This window comes from Colias croceus, chromosome 11 (genome assembly GCF_905220415.1).
Source record: "Colias croceus chromosome 11, ilColCroc2.1".
Taxonomy (NCBI): Eukaryota; Metazoa; Arthropoda; class Insecta; order Lepidoptera; family Pieridae; genus Colias; species Colias croceus.
Genome location: NC_059547.1, coordinates 10,109,274 through 10,131,729, shown reverse-complemented (window position 1 = coordinate 10,131,729; position 22,456 = coordinate 10,109,274). Strand labels below are relative to the sequence as shown.

The 22,456-nt window shown below is 31.8% G+C and overlaps 1 protein-coding gene across 3 annotated transcripts in view; it reads right to left on the bottom strand.

Annotated features, from left to right (window-relative positions):
* Positions 1-1,280: 1,280 nt before the first annotated feature.
* The window catches only part of LOC123695447 (guanine nucleotide-binding protein subunit gamma-e), a 31,416-nt gene continuing 10,240 nt past the window's right edge, over positions 1,281-22,456 (bottom strand). For all 3 annotated transcript variants that reach the window (XM_045641306.1, XM_045641304.1, XM_045641305.1), the window contains exons 3-4: positions 17,426-17,548; positions 1,281-3,929 (exon numbers count right to left, since the gene is read on the bottom strand). In XM_045641306.1, the coding sequence (XP_045497262.1) occupies positions 3,824-3,929; positions 17,426-17,538 (219 nt within the window). In that variant the 5' untranslated portion in view covers positions 17,539-17,548 and the 3' untranslated portion in view covers positions 1,281-3,823. The remainder of the gene's footprint in view (positions 3,930-17,425; positions 17,549-22,456) is intronic.

Genomic DNA, 22,456 nt, shown 5'->3' with positions numbered 1-22,456 from the left:
ATGCCTTTTTCTGTTACTCCATTAGTTTGAGGCGTAGTGTGGGATGACATTTTTTTCTTTTCATAATGCAAATGCGAGGGCATTACAAGTTAGGTTTATGTATATCTACTACCTGCTGTGCTCCGCAGTTTTACCCGCAGTGCTTCGCTCCTGTTGGTCTTAGACTTCCTCTATAAATTGGCCATCTAACACCGAAAGAATTTTTCAAATCAAACCAGTAGTTCCCGAGATTAGCGCGTTCAAACAAAAAACTCTTCAGCTTTATAACATTAGTATAGATAAGTATTAGAATGTATTGTTATTTCTAGGTTTTATCTGACCTTGACAAATAATAATTAAATTTTAATGTGTCTTCATATTGTATAATAATTGAAATAAGTATGTTTTTTCTTTTGTTATTAATAATTCATCAGTTGTTATAATATGTAGACACTTTCAGAAGCTATTCATTAAAACAAGGAGTTAACAACCAAAAAAGCTCCTTTTACATTAGCAATACCTTATATAGTATATACCCTCACGTGTATACTATAAGTTTAAAATAACAAATACATTTCATCAATATTTACCATATATCGTAACTCATTATCCACTACAGTCTTGTCGGTAAATTATCTGTCTCTTGCTTATCTAACACTGTCGCAATGCCCGATTGAGTTTCCTTGGAACAATACCTGATCGTGACTTCACATTAAATCCTATATTTATATGGAAATTGAGTTGTCTGCTTCTCTTCAGGCACGTTCACAGCATATTCACAAATTCGTAATATATAATAGTTGCATCAAGTTTAAACATATTACTTATATACCTATATAATATTGTTGAAGTTCTATGCATATTGTACCTATTGTGGTATTATTGTTATTTCAATGTGTTCGTCAGATAAGTTAAATTCGTTAATTTTGTTGGTAACGTTATTATTGTGTCACATACGTATAAAAGTATCTACATTAAGTGATGAGTGTCTGTGTCTTTATGTTCCCAAGAAAAGTTTCGGAACAAGCGGTATATAAATTATTTATTTCTAGTAAATTTGAATACTCATTGAAAGGACTTAATTCTATCGAAGACCACTTAAGAACAGATTAATAGCGTTTCTATTAAACAGCGTAAACAGGATTGTTTCGCACGCTTGTATTGTTCAGAATTGAATGGGATTCCAATTTCAGAACAACATATCAAGCCTTATAAATAACCGATTGTTATCAATAATCTTTTGTTCCTTTTCATAGGAAATTTAGGTACTTAGTTCAGCGGGTTAAAATAAAACAAACCAATGCAGTTTTTATTATATTTCAGTGATTACTGATTACATAATATTAATAACATATAATACCTTAGCCTATTGATTCTAAAAAAATCATTTCCAATATCACCTTACCTAGTTATTAAATTTTTGAATAATCCGTTAAAATTACCGGCTGAGTTATTCATTATAAGTAGATAAATGGGAATCGAAGGCGTCATCATAACGCTCGGTTATAAGGGACAAAAGGTGTCCCTCAAAATTCAAGACTATTCTTTGGTATCATCAAACTTAACTAAATAAAACAGGAATTAAAGACAATTCAAGATAAATTAACAACATAAATAAAGCTGGAAGCCTTGAGAACGTTTCGATTGAAACAAAAATAAATAATTTAATTGGAAACTTTGTCAACGCTCATACCGCTCTCGCAAAATCCCTAAATTTATTCAATACATTTTAAACGAACGCGTTTTATTTCATTTTAATTATGTCTACGGCTAATTCTCTGAATTGCAACCTTTATCGTATAAGTTAACAAACAACTTTGATTTCATTTCTTATGTTAATTATAATTACAACTACGAATAACTCTAAACTTCTAAACTTATCATTATGGAGCTAGAAGGACAGATGAAATGCAAACAAAAGGAAGAGAAGAACGGAGTTCAGATACAGAAGATGAGCTAGGAAATGCGTACGTATCAAAAATTGACTCGGGTTCTTCGTTAGATGCCAACGTCTAAACAATAATTAATGATTAAATATTTATTGTCGGTATTAGCAAAATTGATTCTGACTCTAATGATGAAGCGTCTAAATAAATGGATATTTCTCACAGCCAGAATGATTCTTCATAGTTCATGTCTAGATATGGTAAGTAGGAAGGTACTTTTATCATATAAGTTTTAAAGGTTACATTTTAACTTTAATCTAATTTACCTACAGTGCGTAAGTTTATGCATTCTCTATTTAATTAAAGATAGGATTGAAATCTTTTTAATGGAATGTTAGATTAGTTCTACTTGAAATAATTGCTCCCAATTTTTGGATATCTGGTGTGAATTCGGTCACCAGTGATCAAAAAATTACGAGAGCATCAAATCCGAGTTTACCTTAGATATAATTTAGAAGAAGTTTATTTTGGAAACTACGATAGCTCATTTTAGTGAAACGCGTGACTTAGGTAATTTATTTCAATTTAAATTTTGAATTAACTCTATTCTAATCAAGTGCTAGATTTAAAATTGTATTTGATAGTAGTTTTTAACATCTAAAGTTTAATGTTTGGGATAGAACTGATTTCAAAATCATACGAAATGGTAAATAAGGTCGAATTGAACGGCCGTAAGATTAAGGATATAATATATAGAAATACAGGAGCATAGAAGATAGATCGCTAAGAGAATTAGAAGCTTTACTAGATGATGGCACTGCGGAGTGTACCTGTCTTCATAAAAAATTATCCTAAGTCGGCTTATAATTAGATCGATTGATTAAGATTATGTCGCATTTATTTATGAGTTACCTTAACTTTAATATTTAACTCAACTACGTTTAACATTTCCTCATTTAACACCTCCTCTACTTCTTATTTATTGCCGATGTCTACTTTAAATTCCTCAACAGCTTTCTTATTTCCGTGATTAGGCAAATAGATGGTAAGTTGTGATGTGCGATTATACCCTATATATATTTAATGAATAATAATTAAAATGTCTTTTAAATACAAAGATTCATGAGCTCAATGAATCTTTACATTTAATTTTACTCTCCTATTTAGTTGCGGTGGCAAAGTTTCTAGTAGAGACGATAAAAATACAATAGTTTCGAACTGAGCGAAGTTTTACAATCGAGTTCCAACTGAGTTTAGTTAGTTTGTACTAGAATCCATAACGATTGCACGCAAATTTCATAGAGGAAGTTGCTGTTTGCGTGAAGACGAATGGATTCTTGGCAGGTCAATTCAACAAAAGTTTATTCGAACGTTCTCGAGGCTTCCACGCTGATAAAATTAAAATCTCATCTCGTAACATAAAATATTGGTTGTCCATATACGTTACAATTAAATTTACAATTTACGCATCCAACGTTGATCGTTCCCTTTCTATTCGGCTTTACCAAACTTTCTATCTCTAGAAATACAAAATTTAACGTATTTACAACCATTTTAATCCTTTTAAAAACACTCATAAGTACATCCTTGCGTCGCGCACAGTCAAAATGTACATTCTTTACATTATAGAATAAGGACTAGATTATATTGGTGAACATAATGATCAAATGATGCTTATCTTAGGTATTCTACGTTGACCGATGGACTCATCCACTACGTTTCTATGTATCCTTATATTGTCTGGCAGTTTCATAGAATAGATATCATTCATATTCCTTCATGCTGGTTTATATAAATTGATTCATATCTCTCGCTTATTTCGGAGTTGTTGCGGATTAGGTTCTACAAGTGTCACTTGTCAATGAATAATTTTATCCTACGACCAGACGCGTTGTTCGAATTGGAGCCAAACAGTATGGTTTAGAATTTATTTTTTAATTATTTGCTTTTATGGATTGTTACATGATGATACATTTTCCTTTTTCAGCCCAAGGGTTGTTTTTCTTATCGGGGGCGTGTATGAGAGGATCGTTCTTCTCATTTTCCTCTACGTACTCCCGCATCCTGTAACAAATTAAATTTGTGAGTTAATATTAAAATGTCTCAGCGTTATTTGCATCACCTTTATTGATATTACACGCGTATATATGTGAGTGGTTTCATTTCAGTGACGTAATGTATACTTTCTGGTTATATATTGTTGGATTTGTAAATGCTTTTGACAATTTAATATTTCAGAATGTGTTTTTATAACGTGCTCGTGCTTGTGAAATAAAGGTTATAAACTATGGATAAGAGAGTAAAAATAGAATTATAAATACCAAATGATATACATCAGTTAGTTCAAATTATCCGACCCATTAATCTAACCATAACCATGCTTGATGACGTCACTTGATATATATTTGTAACCACAATTTGAACAAACACTAAATGAACTAAGCGTAATTTCAAATGAATTTAAATTTTAATCGAAATGTTAGCCAAAATTATACCTACCTAATAAACCTATACACCTACCTGTACCATAATAAATAATAATATAACCTATGTGCCTATTGATATGCTGTGATGTCTCTGCGTATGTATGTTAAAGTATTCCTTCTATGTATGACGATGATATTCTTATATACCAACATAGAATTATTGTTTTCAAATTATAATACAGATTTTTTGAATGTACATCTTATTACTATAGATACATCTACTAAGCATAGGTAATATTAATTATAATCAAAAAGAGAAAATGCTTTATTATTCAAGTTACCTTCACATTTATATCACGACAGTAAACTAGGCGATAATAAAATTCATATAATATCCAGTCGAGTTAAGCTACTGAGCTTTTATTAGATATGTAGCTTTGATAGCTCGTTTGAACCGCTTCAATAAACACTTTTACACACCGTTATGATCCTACTAATATTATAAATGCGAAAGTTTGTGAGGATGTGTATGTGTGTGTTTGCTACTCTTTCACGCAAATACTACTGAACCGATTACAATGATATTTAGCATAAATTGGATTAACACATAGGGTAGGTTTTATCCCAGAAATACCACGGGAACGGGAACTATGCGGGTTTTTCTTTGTAAACGCGGGTGAAGCCGCGGGCGGAAAGCTAGTAGTATTATATTTATGGATCTCAATTTAGGGGCCGGTGTTACGTTTAATAAACTTTGAATATTTCATTTTTGTATTGTTTATTACAATGTTTATGAAATATGAAAGAATTTGATGCGATTGTTCCTATTATCTTTTGAAAGTGCGTGTGAAAACTGTTTTTATGTTTGTGTTTGAATTGAAGTTATATTAGGTATATTATGTACGTATGCTTCACACACATACGCACGACAAGTTATCCAAGGAAAAAATAAAAAGAGAGTCTTGATGTTGTAATAGTAATTGAAAATTTAGTTGATTAATTGGCCATGGCTTCTTGAAAATCTTCTTTTTTTTAAGGGCAATATTTTCCATATCATTACTTTTCTATATATAATATATATCTTATAATATAAAAATGTGTTGGTAAGCGCATAAATTGAGAACGGCTTAACCGATTTCGTTAATTCTTTTTTTATAATATTCCTTGAAGTTCGAGGATGGTTCTTATGTAGAGAAAACGTCAATATCATCCACGGGCGAAGCCGGGGCGGACCGCTAGTCTTATAATATAAAAATGAATCGCAAAATATGTTGGTAAGCGCATAACTCGAGAACGGCTGAACCGATTTCGTTAATTCTTTTTTTATAATATTCCTTGAAGTACGAGGATGGTTCTTATGTAGAGAAAACGTGAATATGTACCACGGGCGAAGCCGGGGCGGACCGCTAGTATTTATAAAAACATGTAGCGAAGTTTTGTCGTCCCATTTTCATACGATACCAGCAAAATTAGACGCAATAAAACAATTAACTAAAACACGGTGAACTCATTGTTATTAAACATGATTAATTCGTATCTTCCCTATTTGTGGTTTGTTATATTTTAATACATAATATTATGAAAGAGATTAAATTCGTTTATAACTCAGTTGAGTTGTTTCTGAAGCTTTAAAAGCTATATTAGATTAAAAATATCCTTCTCTGTATAGAAATTAAATTCACTCGTAGTTACCGCGTTAAAATTAGAGTATGTAATTATTCTTAGTACTTGCTTGCTCAATTTCATCTAAATCGGTCGTCTGTTTGCGTGACAGCGCAATAAACATCCATCCAACAAATTCATTAATTATTTTAAGTATGTACCTACTTTTAATATAATGTTAGTGAAAATGGTACTCGATATTATTATATGTGTAGACTGTAGGTACTTTTTAAAAACTACTTTTTTATTAATTAGGAACATTAATATATACCTAATTATAAAGATAAACAAAGCTTGTACTCTACGTTAGTTTCGACAATTAATTAGTATCTAGGCCATAACTCTCTATTTTAATTTAGATAACAATTAGGATATATATCAAAATATTACGCATCAGAAGTAATTGTTCAAATTCCCGCAATTTGAATGATTGATATTCCAATCGTTTTGTTTGTCTTTGTATCACAATGATTGTAGATTAAAATATATACCTACAGTTCCGATTAACTTGTACTAAATAATTTTAACCAGTTTTATATGAAAATGTAACGTAACGTAATATTAATATGAACGATTTTTAAGTTATTTTAATTATCATTGATTAAATTTATACTAATATTATAAAGCTGAACAGTTTGTTTGTTTGCCCGCAATAATGTCAGGAACTACTGGTCCGATTTGAAAAATTGTTTCGGTGTGTTAGATAGCTCATTTATCGAGGAAGGCTACCTATATATTATCATTACGCTAAGATCAACAGGAGCAATGCCAGTAAAACCGCGGGGCATAGCTAGTAAACAATAATATTTAATCTCTTTCTTCGCATTAAATAAAACCTTCACCTACACATAATAATAATATATGCTTTATCAATCTTTAATAACTCAAATGTAACAGTCCTTCAAGAAGAAACAGATACAGTATCACGAACAACTAGTGCAAGACTCCAGACATAATGGAACAATTAAATGAAATCCTATACTACAACTAGATCGTCTGTGAGCTAATAAAAGCTATACACAATACACATGTCTATTGTCTATGTCTAGGCCATATCACTAGATAGTATAGAAGACAGTCGCTTCCAGCTGTCAGGCCCTATGTATGGATAGATCTTTAAAACTACGCAACGGATGATGATGCGTTTTTTTAATACATAGAATGGTTCACAAGGAAAGTTTTTATATATCATTTGTTTAGTTCTAGACAAAGCGGATAAGTTGGGGGTGGAAAACTAGTCAATTATGTATGAAGAAAACGAAAAGACGAAACTTTGCTCTATTGCATTTATATCGCATAAGTATTTCCATCAATATATACCACTATTGTAATACTGACATTGTTAAAAAGAGCAACTATGGAGTTTCTTGCCGGTTCTTCTCCATAGATACTGCTTTCCGAATCAGTGGTAAATGTTTAAAAATATGCAAAAATATGACGTTTCAACAGTGCTTCTATAAGAAGTCTAATTGAATAAATAAATGTTTGAGTTTGAGTTTTGAGTTTATTGGTTACAGCTGGAAAGTTCACGGACTTTATATTTAATTGCTTGTGTGCAAAATAGATATGATACACGCAAAACAAGCTCATTTGCAAGCAGGTCAATAAACGTGAAAAAATAATACCTACATTCCTAAATATAGAAGGATGGACTAGAATGAAGTAAGCATATTATTGTAGTGCCGTGTTGGCCCAGTGGCAAGGATTTCGGGCTTCAAATCGGTAGGGGGTTCGAGCCCAGGCGAGCGAGCAGGAAATAAATTGACTTTTTATATGCGCATGTCCTGTATCCTCCTAGGAACAAATATGGACTGATGATGTCGATGATGATGATAGTAAGGTACGGAATACCAGTGTATTTCAGTAGATATCAGTATATCTACTGAAAATGTTTGCTAACGTAGGTACCTAATGTAGTAAAGCTTAAATAACAGAGCAGACAGAATTACGGATTAGGTAATGAAAAGTTTTGTGTTCCAATGGAATCCATACTAATATTATAAATACGAAAGTAACTCTGTCTGTCTGTCTGTTACTCAATCACGCCTAAACTGCTGAACCAATTTGCATAAAATTTGGTATGGAGATATTTTGATACCCGAGAAAGGACATAGGCTACCTTTTATTGCGAAATATGTACCACGGGCGAAGCCGGGGCGGACCACTAGTTCAACTATAATTTTAAATCCAAATAATGACAGGTAAGATGACAGGATAAACATGGATAAAAACGTAAGAGTAAATAAATATAATTGCGCTAAATACCTACATCATACAGAAATTGGATTGTCATAGGCTCTTATATGGGTTTGCAATATGATTCGTTTAAGGCAATTAGCCGACCCAGTTATACTGTAATATATAATACTATATGTTATGTTGTTAACCAGAATAGAGAGAAAAAAATATAACCAATATTAATAAAAAAAATGTTGTGTGGTTTTATGAAACCACGGTAAAAGTGAAACTTTTTTTCACACTATAGACATTTAACTAAAAATTATCGTATTTGTACGATAATTATCGCGACATGCGCTACACAGACCAAAAAGTTTGAGACGATGAAATAAAAGTTTCACTTTAAAATGAATTACAATGGCAAAAGGAATAAAGATGGTTTAAAACTTGCCTCAATAGTTATGACTTATGATACTGAAAAAATAATTACCCACCTACTAATAATTTCGTTCTCTTGTTACCTTGCTTGCATGGTTTTGCTTCGAGAATCTTATCTAGTCTCATAGAAGACTGAAATATGTATCTAGAAAGTGAATATTTATTTCAAATTAAACACACATAGCAGGCTAACTTGTGTCTTCAATATAAACCGAAATTCTAGCATCATTCAACAAGACTACTTTATTTATGTATTCTTACGATTCTTCTGAATATATTGGGCACTAGCTTACCGCCCGCGGCTTCGCCCGCTTTGTCTAAAACCCAATAAATTATATACTAAAACCTTCGTCTTGAATCACTCTATCTATTAAAAAAAACCGCATCTAAATCCGTTGCGTAGTTTTAAAGATTTAAGCATACAAAGGGACATAGGGACAGAGAAAGCGACTTTGTTTTATACTATGTAGTGATAACAACTATTAGGAAGCACTAGTTCCTAACGCAGTTTTATATAGCTAGGTTCTTGAATACTTCTAAACTCAATAACGCCATTCATCTCAAACAAGTGCACAAATAAAAAAAAAACGCAAAATGTATTGGATTTATATAATACCCCTGTTTGTCTTGGGACATTGTGGGGCTGAATTATTCATGACTACTCCGGGAAAGTTGAGCTCTTAATAAAATTACTAGCATGATATATCTTTCCGTTTTTAGATTGCGTCTTGTAAGGAATATTAACCGTGGTTACATGAACTTAGAAGACATGTGATATAGATAAACTTTTATTCATTTAGGTCACTGTATTGTGGTAGGAAAGCGCTTAGTTTTGGCGGTAATTTAAGCCAATTTATTTTTAATGAAATAGAACTAAGAACATAACGTCCTATTATTATACCTAACCTTAGTTGAACGAAAAAACTACCTATTGCTTCTATTGGTTACCTATTGGGTATCTAGCTGTTCTCATGAAATAATATTGATTCCTAAAATAATTGTGTGAAAGCTTATTAAATAAAATAGATATAACGCTTATTTCCTCTGAAATATATTACCATATATCTATATTATAATCTATATTACCATATTATGATTACTAAAGCTGTTAGATAACACAAGCTTTGATACCAAGGGAATCGTAACTTCGGCATCAACCATGTCGCTCTTTGGGGAGGCTGACGTGCTTGTTAGCCAGTGTAGCATAACTGAAATTTGGAGGATCTAAAACTTTGTCCGTTTATTCAAGATCATTTCAAAGTTGCGAGCCATCTAAAGGTTATTAAGATGGTTTAAATACGGTTCTGGAAGAAGGCTAAAGGCTATTAACATACGTTACAGTTGTCGAAAAAGGAATGTGTATTTTTACAACAGAAAAGGAGGATCTTCGATCATTCTACGCGACTATAAGCCGGTAAAGCCCTGATGGATGTTTTCGAAAAGTCGAGAAGTTGTATATAATACTAGCTTTTCGCCTGCGGTTTTATCTGCGCAACAAGGAAGTGGAAAATTCTCATGCGAATAAAGTGTTTCATCGCGGTAAAAAGCATAAGCCTATGGCACTCTCTACCCATCATCTGGTTACGACTTGAAAGAAAGACAAACATACACAGTGTTGCAAAAACATTTACTTGCGAGATTCAGATAAATGTTTCACTACAGGATTATCGAACAACGGGACTAAATTAAAGCCAAGGATACCACTAAGCGAGTATCGATCGATACTGAAAATGCCTTAAACTGTTAACCGCAAATGAGCGCCTCGGGCTGTAGTTACACACATATGTATTTAGACATTATTTAAAAGATCAACTAGTTTCTTGCCTTCTGTGTAGAAACTGTTTTACGAACTGGTGGCAAATGGGTCAAAAGCGAAGTGTTATTCAATAAATAAATGTTTGAGTTGATGGAATTAATGTACCTAAGTATGTAAATAAGTAAACAAAGTATGTTCATGGAATTAAAGTAATAACTAGTGGCATGCGTGACAAAACTATCTAAAATAGTGTTGTTAAATTAATGCTTCAATTTGTTACATACCTATACATAATAGCTATTAATAAGCTATTAATGTAGGTGTGTGGCGATGGTTTTTTCCTAAAGTTCGAGATATTGGTAGTAGTATGTGCTATTTCTGAAACGCTTTCATTTATGGACATTAGAAAATGAAATGTAACGATTATATTTTTATCGAAATATGATATAATAGACTAATTGTTAACGTACTAGGTACGTATTTACAGGTTTACCAATTTGAACCAGTTTTTACACCAGAAAATGATTTTTATAGAGCCATTTTACACTTTACGAAAGCACTTCACTAGTTTGTTAAATTTTTGTTTACTAGAACACACGAATAATATACAATAAAGTAACGTTTAATACATAAATCACTCTATTCCTTGTCAAGGCCTCTCCAAAACGAAAAATAATTATGAAAATTAACACGCAATTACCTACTAGGTGGCCTACAAATATTATTTTAAAAGCGTTGTTAGTTATAATATTAGTCTACTTTAGTCCGTGGCTTCACCCGGTACTTGAATAAAGAGAAGCCTATATGCTAATCCAGATTATAATCTATCTATATACCAAATTTCATATAGATCTGAACAGCTGTTTTTGCGTAAAAGAGCGACAAACATCCATACATTCTTATACATTTGTAATAACACAAGCCTATTGTGTGATAAACCACATGTAGTGAAACGATAAAAATATAAAATCGATAGCTTCGTCTACGCGTACTACGTGTGTTTAGTGTTAACAATAATACGATTCAATACTCGAGTCTGGAGTTTTTATTTGCCGTAGTACTAAAGTTTTGTATTTTGGTAAGTAGCTTTCCTTAGTAATTTTCGCAAGTATATTGTTTTAGGTATTCACCTATCTTTAAGATATGTATGAATTATAATCGATATTAAAAGTGATCATTAAATAATTTTGTTAGGCTAGATACAGATGAACACGAAAGCATTTGCACTTTTTATTTACAGTGCTGTCTAAAAGAAGAGCGTGTGTGCTGAATACACGTGTCAGAAGTGAAACTTCTTTTACAAGATTCAAAGATACCACTATCATCGCGTTACTCCATGACGTGACGGTATTAACATGACGCGACCTAGAAATTTTACTCTCAACGTGCCTAAAGAAGTTTCACTTAAAAATATACGAATAAATTATTTGTAGATTACACATACATTTCTCTATTATAATTATGTACCTCTATATTATGTTTTATTAGAAGTTATTTAAACTGGCATAGTGAGTGACAAAGGTCACTTGTTTGTGCACTAGACGGTGTACAATCGATTCTCCCTATTGGAAAATAGCAGGTGATAGAGGTTATATTAATCTAGTTTAGAAAACATAATATTATGTTATACAAGTGACAGCAAAAACACTTAACTTTGTTGTTTTTTTTAGGTAGTTTAAAGGCCAATTTTTCAATCCTTGGTTAAAATTTATCCATCCAATAAAGTATTACACGAATATTTTAAAATGTCACCAGTAAACTGTCATATACGGACAATTAGAATACATTTTTGAAATGGTAGTTTAATAGGTACGTTATTCGATGAATAAGTTTTTAACAAGGATTGAAAAATCAGCCCTAAGACGCATTAATATAGAAAGATAATAAATTGTCGAGTATTTATTATAGTCTGTACTTTACAATCATTTTCGTAAAGAGACATTCTGCTTTTTTTTTCTAAATCAAATAAACTAACTTCTTGAAGATTTGAACTTTGACTTGAGTCTTCATCATCACTACATAGTATAAAACAAAGTCGCTTTCTCTGTACCTATGTCCCGTGGTATGCTTAAATATTTAAAACTACACAAGGATTTTGATGCGGTTTTTTTAATAGATAGAGTGATTCAAGCGGAAGGTTTTAATATATAATTATTAGGTTTTAGGCGAAGCCGCGGCGGTAAGCTATTTTATTCTAAAAGCTTTCTAACTGTGAGCACAAAATAAGCTGGCAAATAAACATAACTGGTATTAAAGCTGCTCCGCGCGGTTTCACCCCCGTGGCTCCACTCTTGTTTGTCGTAGCGTGATGATACCTGTGTGCCTATAACCTTCCTCGATAAATGGGCTATCTAACACCGAAAAAAATTTTGAAATCGGACCAGTAGTTCCCGAGATTAGCGCGTTCAAACAAACAAACAAACTCTTCAGCTTTATAATATTAGTATAGATTATTGTATATGTTACAGGAAATGTATGTAATCCGTCATTGTATACAATTCCTAGGAAATGTATACAATTCCTAAAATCGTACGGAAATGTGTGAAATAAATTATTTTATACACATTTCCTAGGAAATCTATACATTTCCTAAATAGCTATCGGAAATGTAAAACATTTAAGATATTGATATGTCGCAGGCAAGGGTTGGACTGCTATCGTAAAGATTACGCTTATATATGCATGTTTTATAGGAACAACTTTTCTCTAAAATCAAAAATAGCCGAGATATTCGCCCTCAAAGTTAGGTTAGGTTTAGGTTAGGTTAGCCGTTAGGTTAGGTTAGGTTAGGTTTGTTAAAAAAAAAACTACACAGAAATAGGAGCCCCGCGAAGCGGGGCTCCGTCGACGAAGATCGAACGATCGAAGATAATAATATGAACATAATATTATTACAATTTTACGGTATGACTGTTACCCGATTGTATCAATAAGAGCTATAATAAAAAAAATAACAACGTGTTTTATTACAGAAAGCATTTACTTTACACATTTCCTAATACGATATAGGAATTGTATACAATTCCTAGGAAGATTATACATTTCCTAGGATATGCATGCATTAAATAGTTTTTTAAACAATATTTTATACATTTCCTAAATGGTATCGGAATTGTATACATTTCCTAGGAATTGTATACAATTCCTTGATTTCATACATTTCCGGTAACATATACAATAATAATATTAGAACATAAATGCCTCAACAGGAAAATGTTATATTATGTATTATGATAACAGCTCATGGTATATTAACAAAAGTGTTTCGTGTTTTTATGACATAATCCAATTAATGTATTATTATTAATCCATACTAATATTATAAATGCGAAAGTAACTCTGTCTGTCTATCTGTTACTCAATTACGCCTAAACTACTGAACCAATTTGCATGAAATTTGGTATGGAGATATTTTGATACCCAAGAAAGGACATAAGCTACCTTTTATTGAGAAATATGTACCACGGGCGAAGCCGGGGCGGACCACTAGTAATAAATAAAAAAAATAACTTTATTGACATTAAAAAATAGGTACAGCTTATATATGAATCCATAGGCTCCTGAATTAGTTAAATACTATGTCTCAGGAGCCAGTGGCTTCTCCCATTAATTTCGAAACAGTATACCTACGTTATACAAAAGAAGATTTTAAAAATATTATTTCAGACTGACCCGGCAAATGTTGCCCTATATATTAACAAATATTATAAACCTTTTGGGGATATAAAAGATTAGGATATTTCTCAGACCTAGTGAATATACTCAAAATTCATAAAGATCGACTAAAGTCCTTATGAAGGAGTTTCGTTACAAACGCTGTGACACAATAATTTTATATCCTACTAATATTATAAATTCGAAAGTTTTTATGGATGTTTTTTACTCTTTCACGCAAATACTACTGAACCGATTACAATGAAATGGTAGCTGGAGAACCAAAATAAGACATAAGGTCTACTTTTTATTCCGGAAATCCCACAGGATCTGTAACTATGCGGGTTTTTCTTTGAAAACGCGGGCGAAGTCGCGGGTGGAAATCTAGTTATATATTATATAGTTATATATTATATAGAAGGTTGTACTGGTAGTTTAATAACGTTAATAAAGAAAGAAAGAAATAAATAAACATTTACTAAAGCCTTACATTCAGACTCAGTTGATTTTATTAGACTTAGACCAAGAGTCTAGTCTTATTACAAAAATATGTTGTGGTAACTCTCGGTCTAGGGTTTGGATGTAAATATGTAGAAAATAAAAGAAAGTAATATATTTTCTCATGTATCTGAGCTTTGTAACAGGTCGAATTGTTAATAATAAAGACTTTTTTATCTACATAGCGCATTTATAGAGCTTTTTCTATTAAAAAAATAAAAAAATAAATTGCATGTTATACAACTACGAATCAAATATGAAGTAATTCCGTATGTCCAACATCTGTTATAGTAGCCAATAAATAGTTTTTATTCTTGGTAGAATAGAATACGCAGTACCTATGCGCAGTACCCTCTTTCTTTCTTTTCTCTAATCCATAATTTATAGTGAGAGAAGTCGAGTGACATTTTGAATGACATATGTCAATTATAAACAGGTTATATCTTGGGTTATATACACCTGTGACATGTATCATTCAAGAAGACAATACATTCATCTTATTCTAAAACACTTAAAATAAAAATTAATAGTTGTAGAATTCGAATCATTCTACAATTGGTACTTGTATATCGGTGTACTTTCGAAATAGTTTAAAACTAAGGTTTAAAAGTTGTAAGTACAGAATAATAACCACTTTATCGTTAATTAACATGTCAATAGTGATGAAAATACCAACGTACAGTTAATTTCTTGTAAAAAAAATGTTGTGCAAATTATATTGTCAAGATATTTTAATTATGAGTTTTAGATGTTTATACGTAAACTAGATATTATATAGAGATTTTTAATGTAAACTCTATTTATTTATATTGTTTAATCCTAAATGATATTTCAGGGATACAGATTACAGATAACACGTTGACAGAAATAAATCAGGACATACAAAGATAATATTAAAATCGTACCATATTAAAATAAGTTATCTTATTGCATAAAAAGACAAGGTATCTAAAACAGATTATGATACCGATATTTTGACTACTATATAACGATACGATTATTTATAGAAAAAAGAGGTCAATTTTGTTTGTTTATACCGAACAACGTATGGAACTAAAAGTAAAACTGAAAACTAAATAGATGTCTATAAATAATCGTACTAGCTAACCGCCCGCGGCTTCGCCCGCTTTCACTAAAACGATTTGAGATTTAAACTATCCTATCTCTCAAGTTAGATCGAACTGCACATGGTGTGCGATTTTTATTATAATCGGTTAAGTGGTGTAGGAGTCCATCGAGGACAAACATTGAGACACGAGATTTATTTATATTAAGATAGTTACTTTCTACTAAATAACTCATATTAATGACTAACTAGCTGTGCCCCGCGGTTTTACCCGCAGCGCTCTACTCCTGTTGGTCTTAGCGTGATATAGCCTCCTTTCCTTTCGAGCTTTCCTCGATAAATGGGCTATCCTACAGTGAAATAATTTTTGAAATCGGAAAGTAGTTCCTGCAGAGGTTAGCGCGTTCAAACAAACAAACTTTTCAGCTTTATAATATTAGTATAGATGTAATAATTACACTGTCTGTCTGTTATGTTATTGAAGCGGTTAATATAATTTGGATGATGTTCAATTTGCATAGACCGAAACATGGATATCTTTTATAGATAAATTTAAAGGAAAGGAAATAATACAGAGTTTTCATCAAACCACGTAAGCAAAGACGCGGGTGGAGCTAGTATACATATAAAACAATATAATAAACAGGAAATATAGACAAAAAGTACTCCACTTTTTGTATTTTTATGGATGTACTCAAAAATTGCTCTACCGATTTTGAAAATTCTTTCATTAGAAAACTACGTAATCATTCATACGCAAAGTTTATCTTTTTTTTTCATCCCAGTACCCTGTACAACCTGAATGATGCTGAAAGTTTTAAAACGTAAAATCACGTAAAAACGGCTTCAAGTTTTAAGATGAAATTTTTCATACAGATAGTTTATAGAATTTATAGTATTAGTAGTTTATAGTAGTTGTTTTACTGCAACGCACAATAAAGGTCAACTAGGGTTAATTTATTTATGACTTCATTCCTTTCAATATTTTCTCTAGTAATATTGAGTTCAAACAAAAAACGTAATTCTTCTAAATCTGAGATATTATAATAAAATTCGTAGTAGGTTATATTAATTATAATTTTTTACACATTCGCAGATTCAATACAAATAAAAAATAACATTGGAATTTTACAAAAAAATAAATACACGTTTTTTTAACGGAACCATTGAGATGGTTTTAATTTACATAAAAGCGTAATTAGCTGTTTTAATTGCATTTCTTTCAAATTACGACAAAGTTCCCATACAACTAATTTTAACCATAAAAATACTGTTTTAACATTAGCTGTAATCTGTACGAGGTAAAGCCAGATGAAACCTCAAGTGCAGCTAGGTCAGTCACCTTGTATAGAATTTAATTAGAGGAACCGACTTTAAAAGCTCGTTTTAAGTGTACCTTCTGAGTCTTGAATTCTAAAAGCTCTCTAATTATAGAAAATAAATATCCATCATTTATGCTAATAAATAATATATGCGTTAAACGTTTCATTTAAATAATGTCAAAGTAGGTACAAGTACAACATAACAAAAGACATACTGGATGAATGAAATAATTAAAATTCATGACTGAAATCATTGTGTACGTTACAATCTAGACATAAATTAACATGTTAAAGGAATAAATTAACGGATGATTATAAAACAAACACATAAAAAACACAAAAGAGACGTCCTCACGGTGGTGAAAAAACGTCCCGTGAACCCGTGAAAATCGGAGCAGCACATACAAACACGAAATTAAACCAAATGCGGTTGGAACAAGCACTATTGTCGACTGAACGCACCAACCACTCCCGGCCGAATGGCCCAATATGGCACATCACATTACGTCACCGCACAATTAAATTTTCAAAAAAGGAATGTTATTTTTTTTTCTACTCACGCAGCAATGCTTTTCGATAGCGGCCAGCGTTCCATGGAGGCCTGGTACTTCATGTTTTCGATCTGCTTTTTCAGTGCCTCTTTGTCCATGGTTGCGAGAATACTGGCATCCATCGCGCAGAATCTGTGGTATAAAACACCCACACACAGGTAAGTAGTGTATTCATGCATTTGCTTCGCTGTGAGCGCAGCGACGTACAATGAGATAGGAAAGTGGAAATGTAATAATTTTGGTATAGGATAAAAAAGGGATTAGTGTGTGATTCACGATATTTAATAGTTTTGGTGATCTATGACAGCACGTTATAGTGAGTAAAAAGTATAGTCGTTGTAGTAATTAGATATGAAAAAGTTTAAAATAATTAGTTAAGTGTAACTGATGCCGTCAATTCAATGTCAGCTCCCCGATAACATTTTTAAAGTAGGGACTATGAACTTGATTTACATATGAATCTCATAAAGAGAATAAAAAATTAAAAGAGAGTATTTAGGATATTCAAGTGTATGTACCAGTATTTATTACGGAAATTCGGTGTACATATTATCATTGTTATGTAGATAAATACTGCTTTCACAGTCAATAAAATCCATGTTCTGTCTTAAGTTTTAATATTTTGTTACCAAAGGCGATAGATACCGAAAATCATAGAATGTAATATAACAAACTATACTTTATGTGTATTACATATAGTATTATATCTTTGCTATTATATCTAGGTAATTAGATTTTTTTTATATTGTATAGCTATTAGGCCAATAATTTTATAGACTGTGAATCACTAGGTAATGTATATTATAGTATGCATATTTAATTGTGAAGCGCTACTCTTATCTCAAATAAAAAATAAATAAAGGACCTTAAAACGTTTTCTACCCGATTGTACACAAGCCGTCTCGCTTACACTGTAAGGGGGGTTCTGAGGGTGTGCGTAGACGATGCGCGCGCACGCTGTTACAGTTTCTATGACAACCCTACGCACACAACTATAATTTTGCGCAAATTTTGTTAATCCACCAGCCTAATCAAAATTAAACCCAATTGCCTGAACATAGAGTCGAAAGTCGCGCAACGGGAGCGTGTAAAATTAATGAATTAGGCGTAATGCCCGGTAGTCGGCCGTGTTTTGTATCGCATTATTCTTCGTCTGTTGTATTCGAGCCAAGTGCACCATCTGTCAAAACTGGACACGCACTTTTGACCGTTATTCTTGGTGCAGTAGAGGTGATATTTGTTTGAATATTTATGAAGAAGATAAGTTCTCGGATATCTGATATGTAATCGTATATGAAACGTTTGTAAGTATGTATAAATTTATAGAAAAGGATTGTCGCGATATGGCTTTTCTTTTAGGACAATTTCTTGTAGCCTCTACCTACTTAATTTTTGGAAATTAATGCTAAATCATTTTAATTTATTTTTAATTGATAAATAGGTAAAGATGATAATGAAAATAGCACCTCTAGGCAAATAGTGTCTTATTTCTGTTTTGATTTTTGAACTGTGGATAGATAACAATTTATTTTTATTTCTTGATTATAATTCGGATTATTACTTAAATATAATAATGTCATAATATTTTAAAGAAAGGTTTTGTTAAAAGGAAAATATAGAAAAATGTCTAAAGGTTTTTTTATAATTCTATTACGCGCTTATCAACACAAATACCTAATAAAACAACACTAATTTTAAAATACAGATTTTCTTAACTTTCATAATATTATAATATTTATATGGATTAGAGAAATTTCCGCTAACAGTGCTCTATACAAAAGCTCCTACAAGCCCTTCACGATTTATTTTTACGGCAAAAAGTAAGGACTTTTCAACTTATTTAAACTTATTTAAACTTACTTTATTCATTATATTATTTAACACAATGTTGTAAACAAGGTTTTAAAATTATGTTAAAATGACTTTTTATTAACATCCGCTGTAAATCAAACCTAGGACTTTTAGATTAATGTTAATTACGTTACCAGTAGATGTACTAAGGGTTCCTTACTAATTCTTACTATTATAATTGCGAAAGAGTGTTTGTTTGTGTTTCATACATATCGCAACAGAATAATTCTATGTGATTTTTAAGTCTGGAGATAGAAGACTATAGAGAGTGATTTAAAGGTACTTTTAACTGTGCTTTAACAACGTTTTAGCATCGTATTCCCATTGAACAGTTTCGTTATATGAAAATTAGACAGCATAAGTATTATAAATTTATAAAGAATAGAATAAATTCGATTGCTCGGGTGGGTCACGAGTGGCTGAGTTGGTGAGGCATCCGCCCCGGAATGGCGCGAAAGGATGCGGGTTCGAGTCCCGCCTCGTGATCGAATTTTTTCTATTCTTTATAAATTTATATTTATAAAGCACTTGAATGCCATAAAACCAAAAATATAAATTCAACATAAGTATTTTCCTAACCAAAGATTGTCAGTATAATATATTCTTATCCGTTCATTCAGTTCCATTTTGCTGATAATTTCAAAGAAGGCAATAATAGTAAATACTAAAACCTATTAGATAGATAGTAATAAAACAGAAGCAGTTAACAACTGGCTAATTGCAATTAGCTGTAGCATTTAGCACAACTAAAATTGGTCTAGAAACAAATAGTTCCAATGTAAGCTCTAATTTAAATCAATGATATCTTAATAACCTCATATTAATGTTTTATGTCTTTTTATAATATAATTATTTGATTTACGTAAGTGTTAAATCATGTTGGAAGTAACAAGAGTTAAATTAATATTTTGATCTAAGTATCTGTAAAAGCATGTTCAAAAATAATAATAATAGTTTAAAAAAACTAAAAAACACGCTTTTTTATAGAAAACCGAACTAAAAAATAGAAAATTTTATCAAATTAGTGTATTGTCATCGGTCCTCAATAAATCTACAAAGTTTGAACGAAATCTGGCCGTTTAAAGTGGGTCAAAATCGCGCCCAAAGAAGTCGGTTACAAACATACAAACATACAGGTGAAGCTAATATAAAGCGTGTAAAAAACAAAAATCACTACATAGTATAAAACAAAGTCGCTTTCTCTGTCCCTATGTCCCTTTTTATGCTTAAATGTTTAAAACTACGCAACGGATTTTGATGCGTTTTTTTTAATAGATAGAGTGATTCAACAGGAAGGTTTTAGTATATAATTTATTAGGTTTTATACAAAGTAAGCTAGTATACTATAGATATAGTATTTTAGAAATAATGATGGTTAACAGGCTCCGTCTGGTTCAGGCTCCTGAAAAACAGTTTACTATATTAGGAGCCTGGGTCATTAAGTATGTATGCAAATAATGGTGGAATATAAATGATTTATTTATTTATTTAACAGGCTTAAAGCGCATCACACACAGTGAAGATACTATAATATTTTATGTTAAGATTATCTAATATAAAATATTACAGTATCTTAAGGTATCCGGTATCAGCGATCTGACCATCATTTTTCTTTTTGTCATTGCGTACTAAGACCCCTGTAGAACCGCCCGCGCCATCCTGTTACAAATGACCCGAAACACTGACACAAAATTTCGGGTCATTTCTGTAATATTTTATATGTATTAGAGAATCTTAACATAAAATATTATATAGTATCTTCACAGTGTGTGATGCGCTTAATTCAAAACACTAAGATTGTGGATGAGTACGAGCTTACAAAATAATGACTATTTAGTGCAGTGTAATGTAGCTAAACAATGAACATGGTAGAGTCAACAATGCAAATGGAATAATTATAGTTTTGTTTTAAATGTGTTTAGAAGCCTCTCACCAAACCTTTTGTCACTATTTAATAACAATTGCTTAAATACTTCAATATCTTATTAGTGTATTATTAAAATCTTTCTCCGCACTCCCTTTAAACTGAATAACGTAACGAACATAATTAAAGCACTCGCTTGAACTATTTATCCACTAAAAAACTAACCGCATTGACTGCAATTCATAAAAAAACGATTTGAACTGGCAAAAGTGCTGAATAAAGATTATGATTTGATTACTTTAGCGCGGGAAGTATTTTAAATGCAAGTCAATTAACAATCATAATAATTTTCACATTGTTCTTTTGTGTGGTTTTCCGTAATGAAAGCGAGGTTCGTTTGTAGTTTTTCGTACTTTGTATTGTGGATTCAATGGTTTTTGCCTAATAGATTAATCTTAGCTATTCCGATACGTTAATGTGGGAGTTATAGCCGAGATTAGTTACTTTAGCGACGTACTGTAGCTTGTCCCTAATTGAAACGTCTGTTATGTATCATCCCAATGACAATTGTTTTACTCATATTTCTTACATTACAATAATAATTATTATAATTTAGAAAGTAACTCTGTCTGTCTCTTCGTCACGCCTCAACCACTGAATCGATCTGGATGAAATATACAGAGATAGCTTGAGATCTGAGAATGGATAGGATTGCTACTAAAATTTCACAGAAACGGGAGGATGCGCGTTTTTTTACTATGCGGGCGAAGCCGCGGTCGGAAAGGTAGTGAAAAGTATGCTCGCTCCTATTGGTCATTTACGCCCTTTACGAAAAAACTATCCAGAACAATAATAAATTTCAATTCGAATTCACTAGACTAGTATCTGAGATTAGCGCGCTCCACGAAACAAACTCATCAGCTTTGCAATATTAATCTACATGTTATGTAATACATTTGATAATCCAAACTCTAGTGAAAACATATTGTACATAACAATTTTCCAGATCGAACACACACCCTCTTGGGACCTAGGGTCATTAACCGCTACACACGATTTGTCACATCTATCTATATTCTATAGTCTATAGTCTATACTATAATATTATAAATCTGAAGAGTTTGTTTGTTTGTTTGTTTGAACGCAATAATCTCAGGAACTACTGGACCGATTTGAAAAATTCTTTCAGTGTTAGATAGCCCATTTATCGAGGTAGTCTATAGGCTATTATCATCACGCTATCAACAGGAGCGAATCACGTACTGCCAGTGAAACCGCGGGGCACACATTATTCTTCTAAAATGTACCAAAGATTGTCTGGTAGG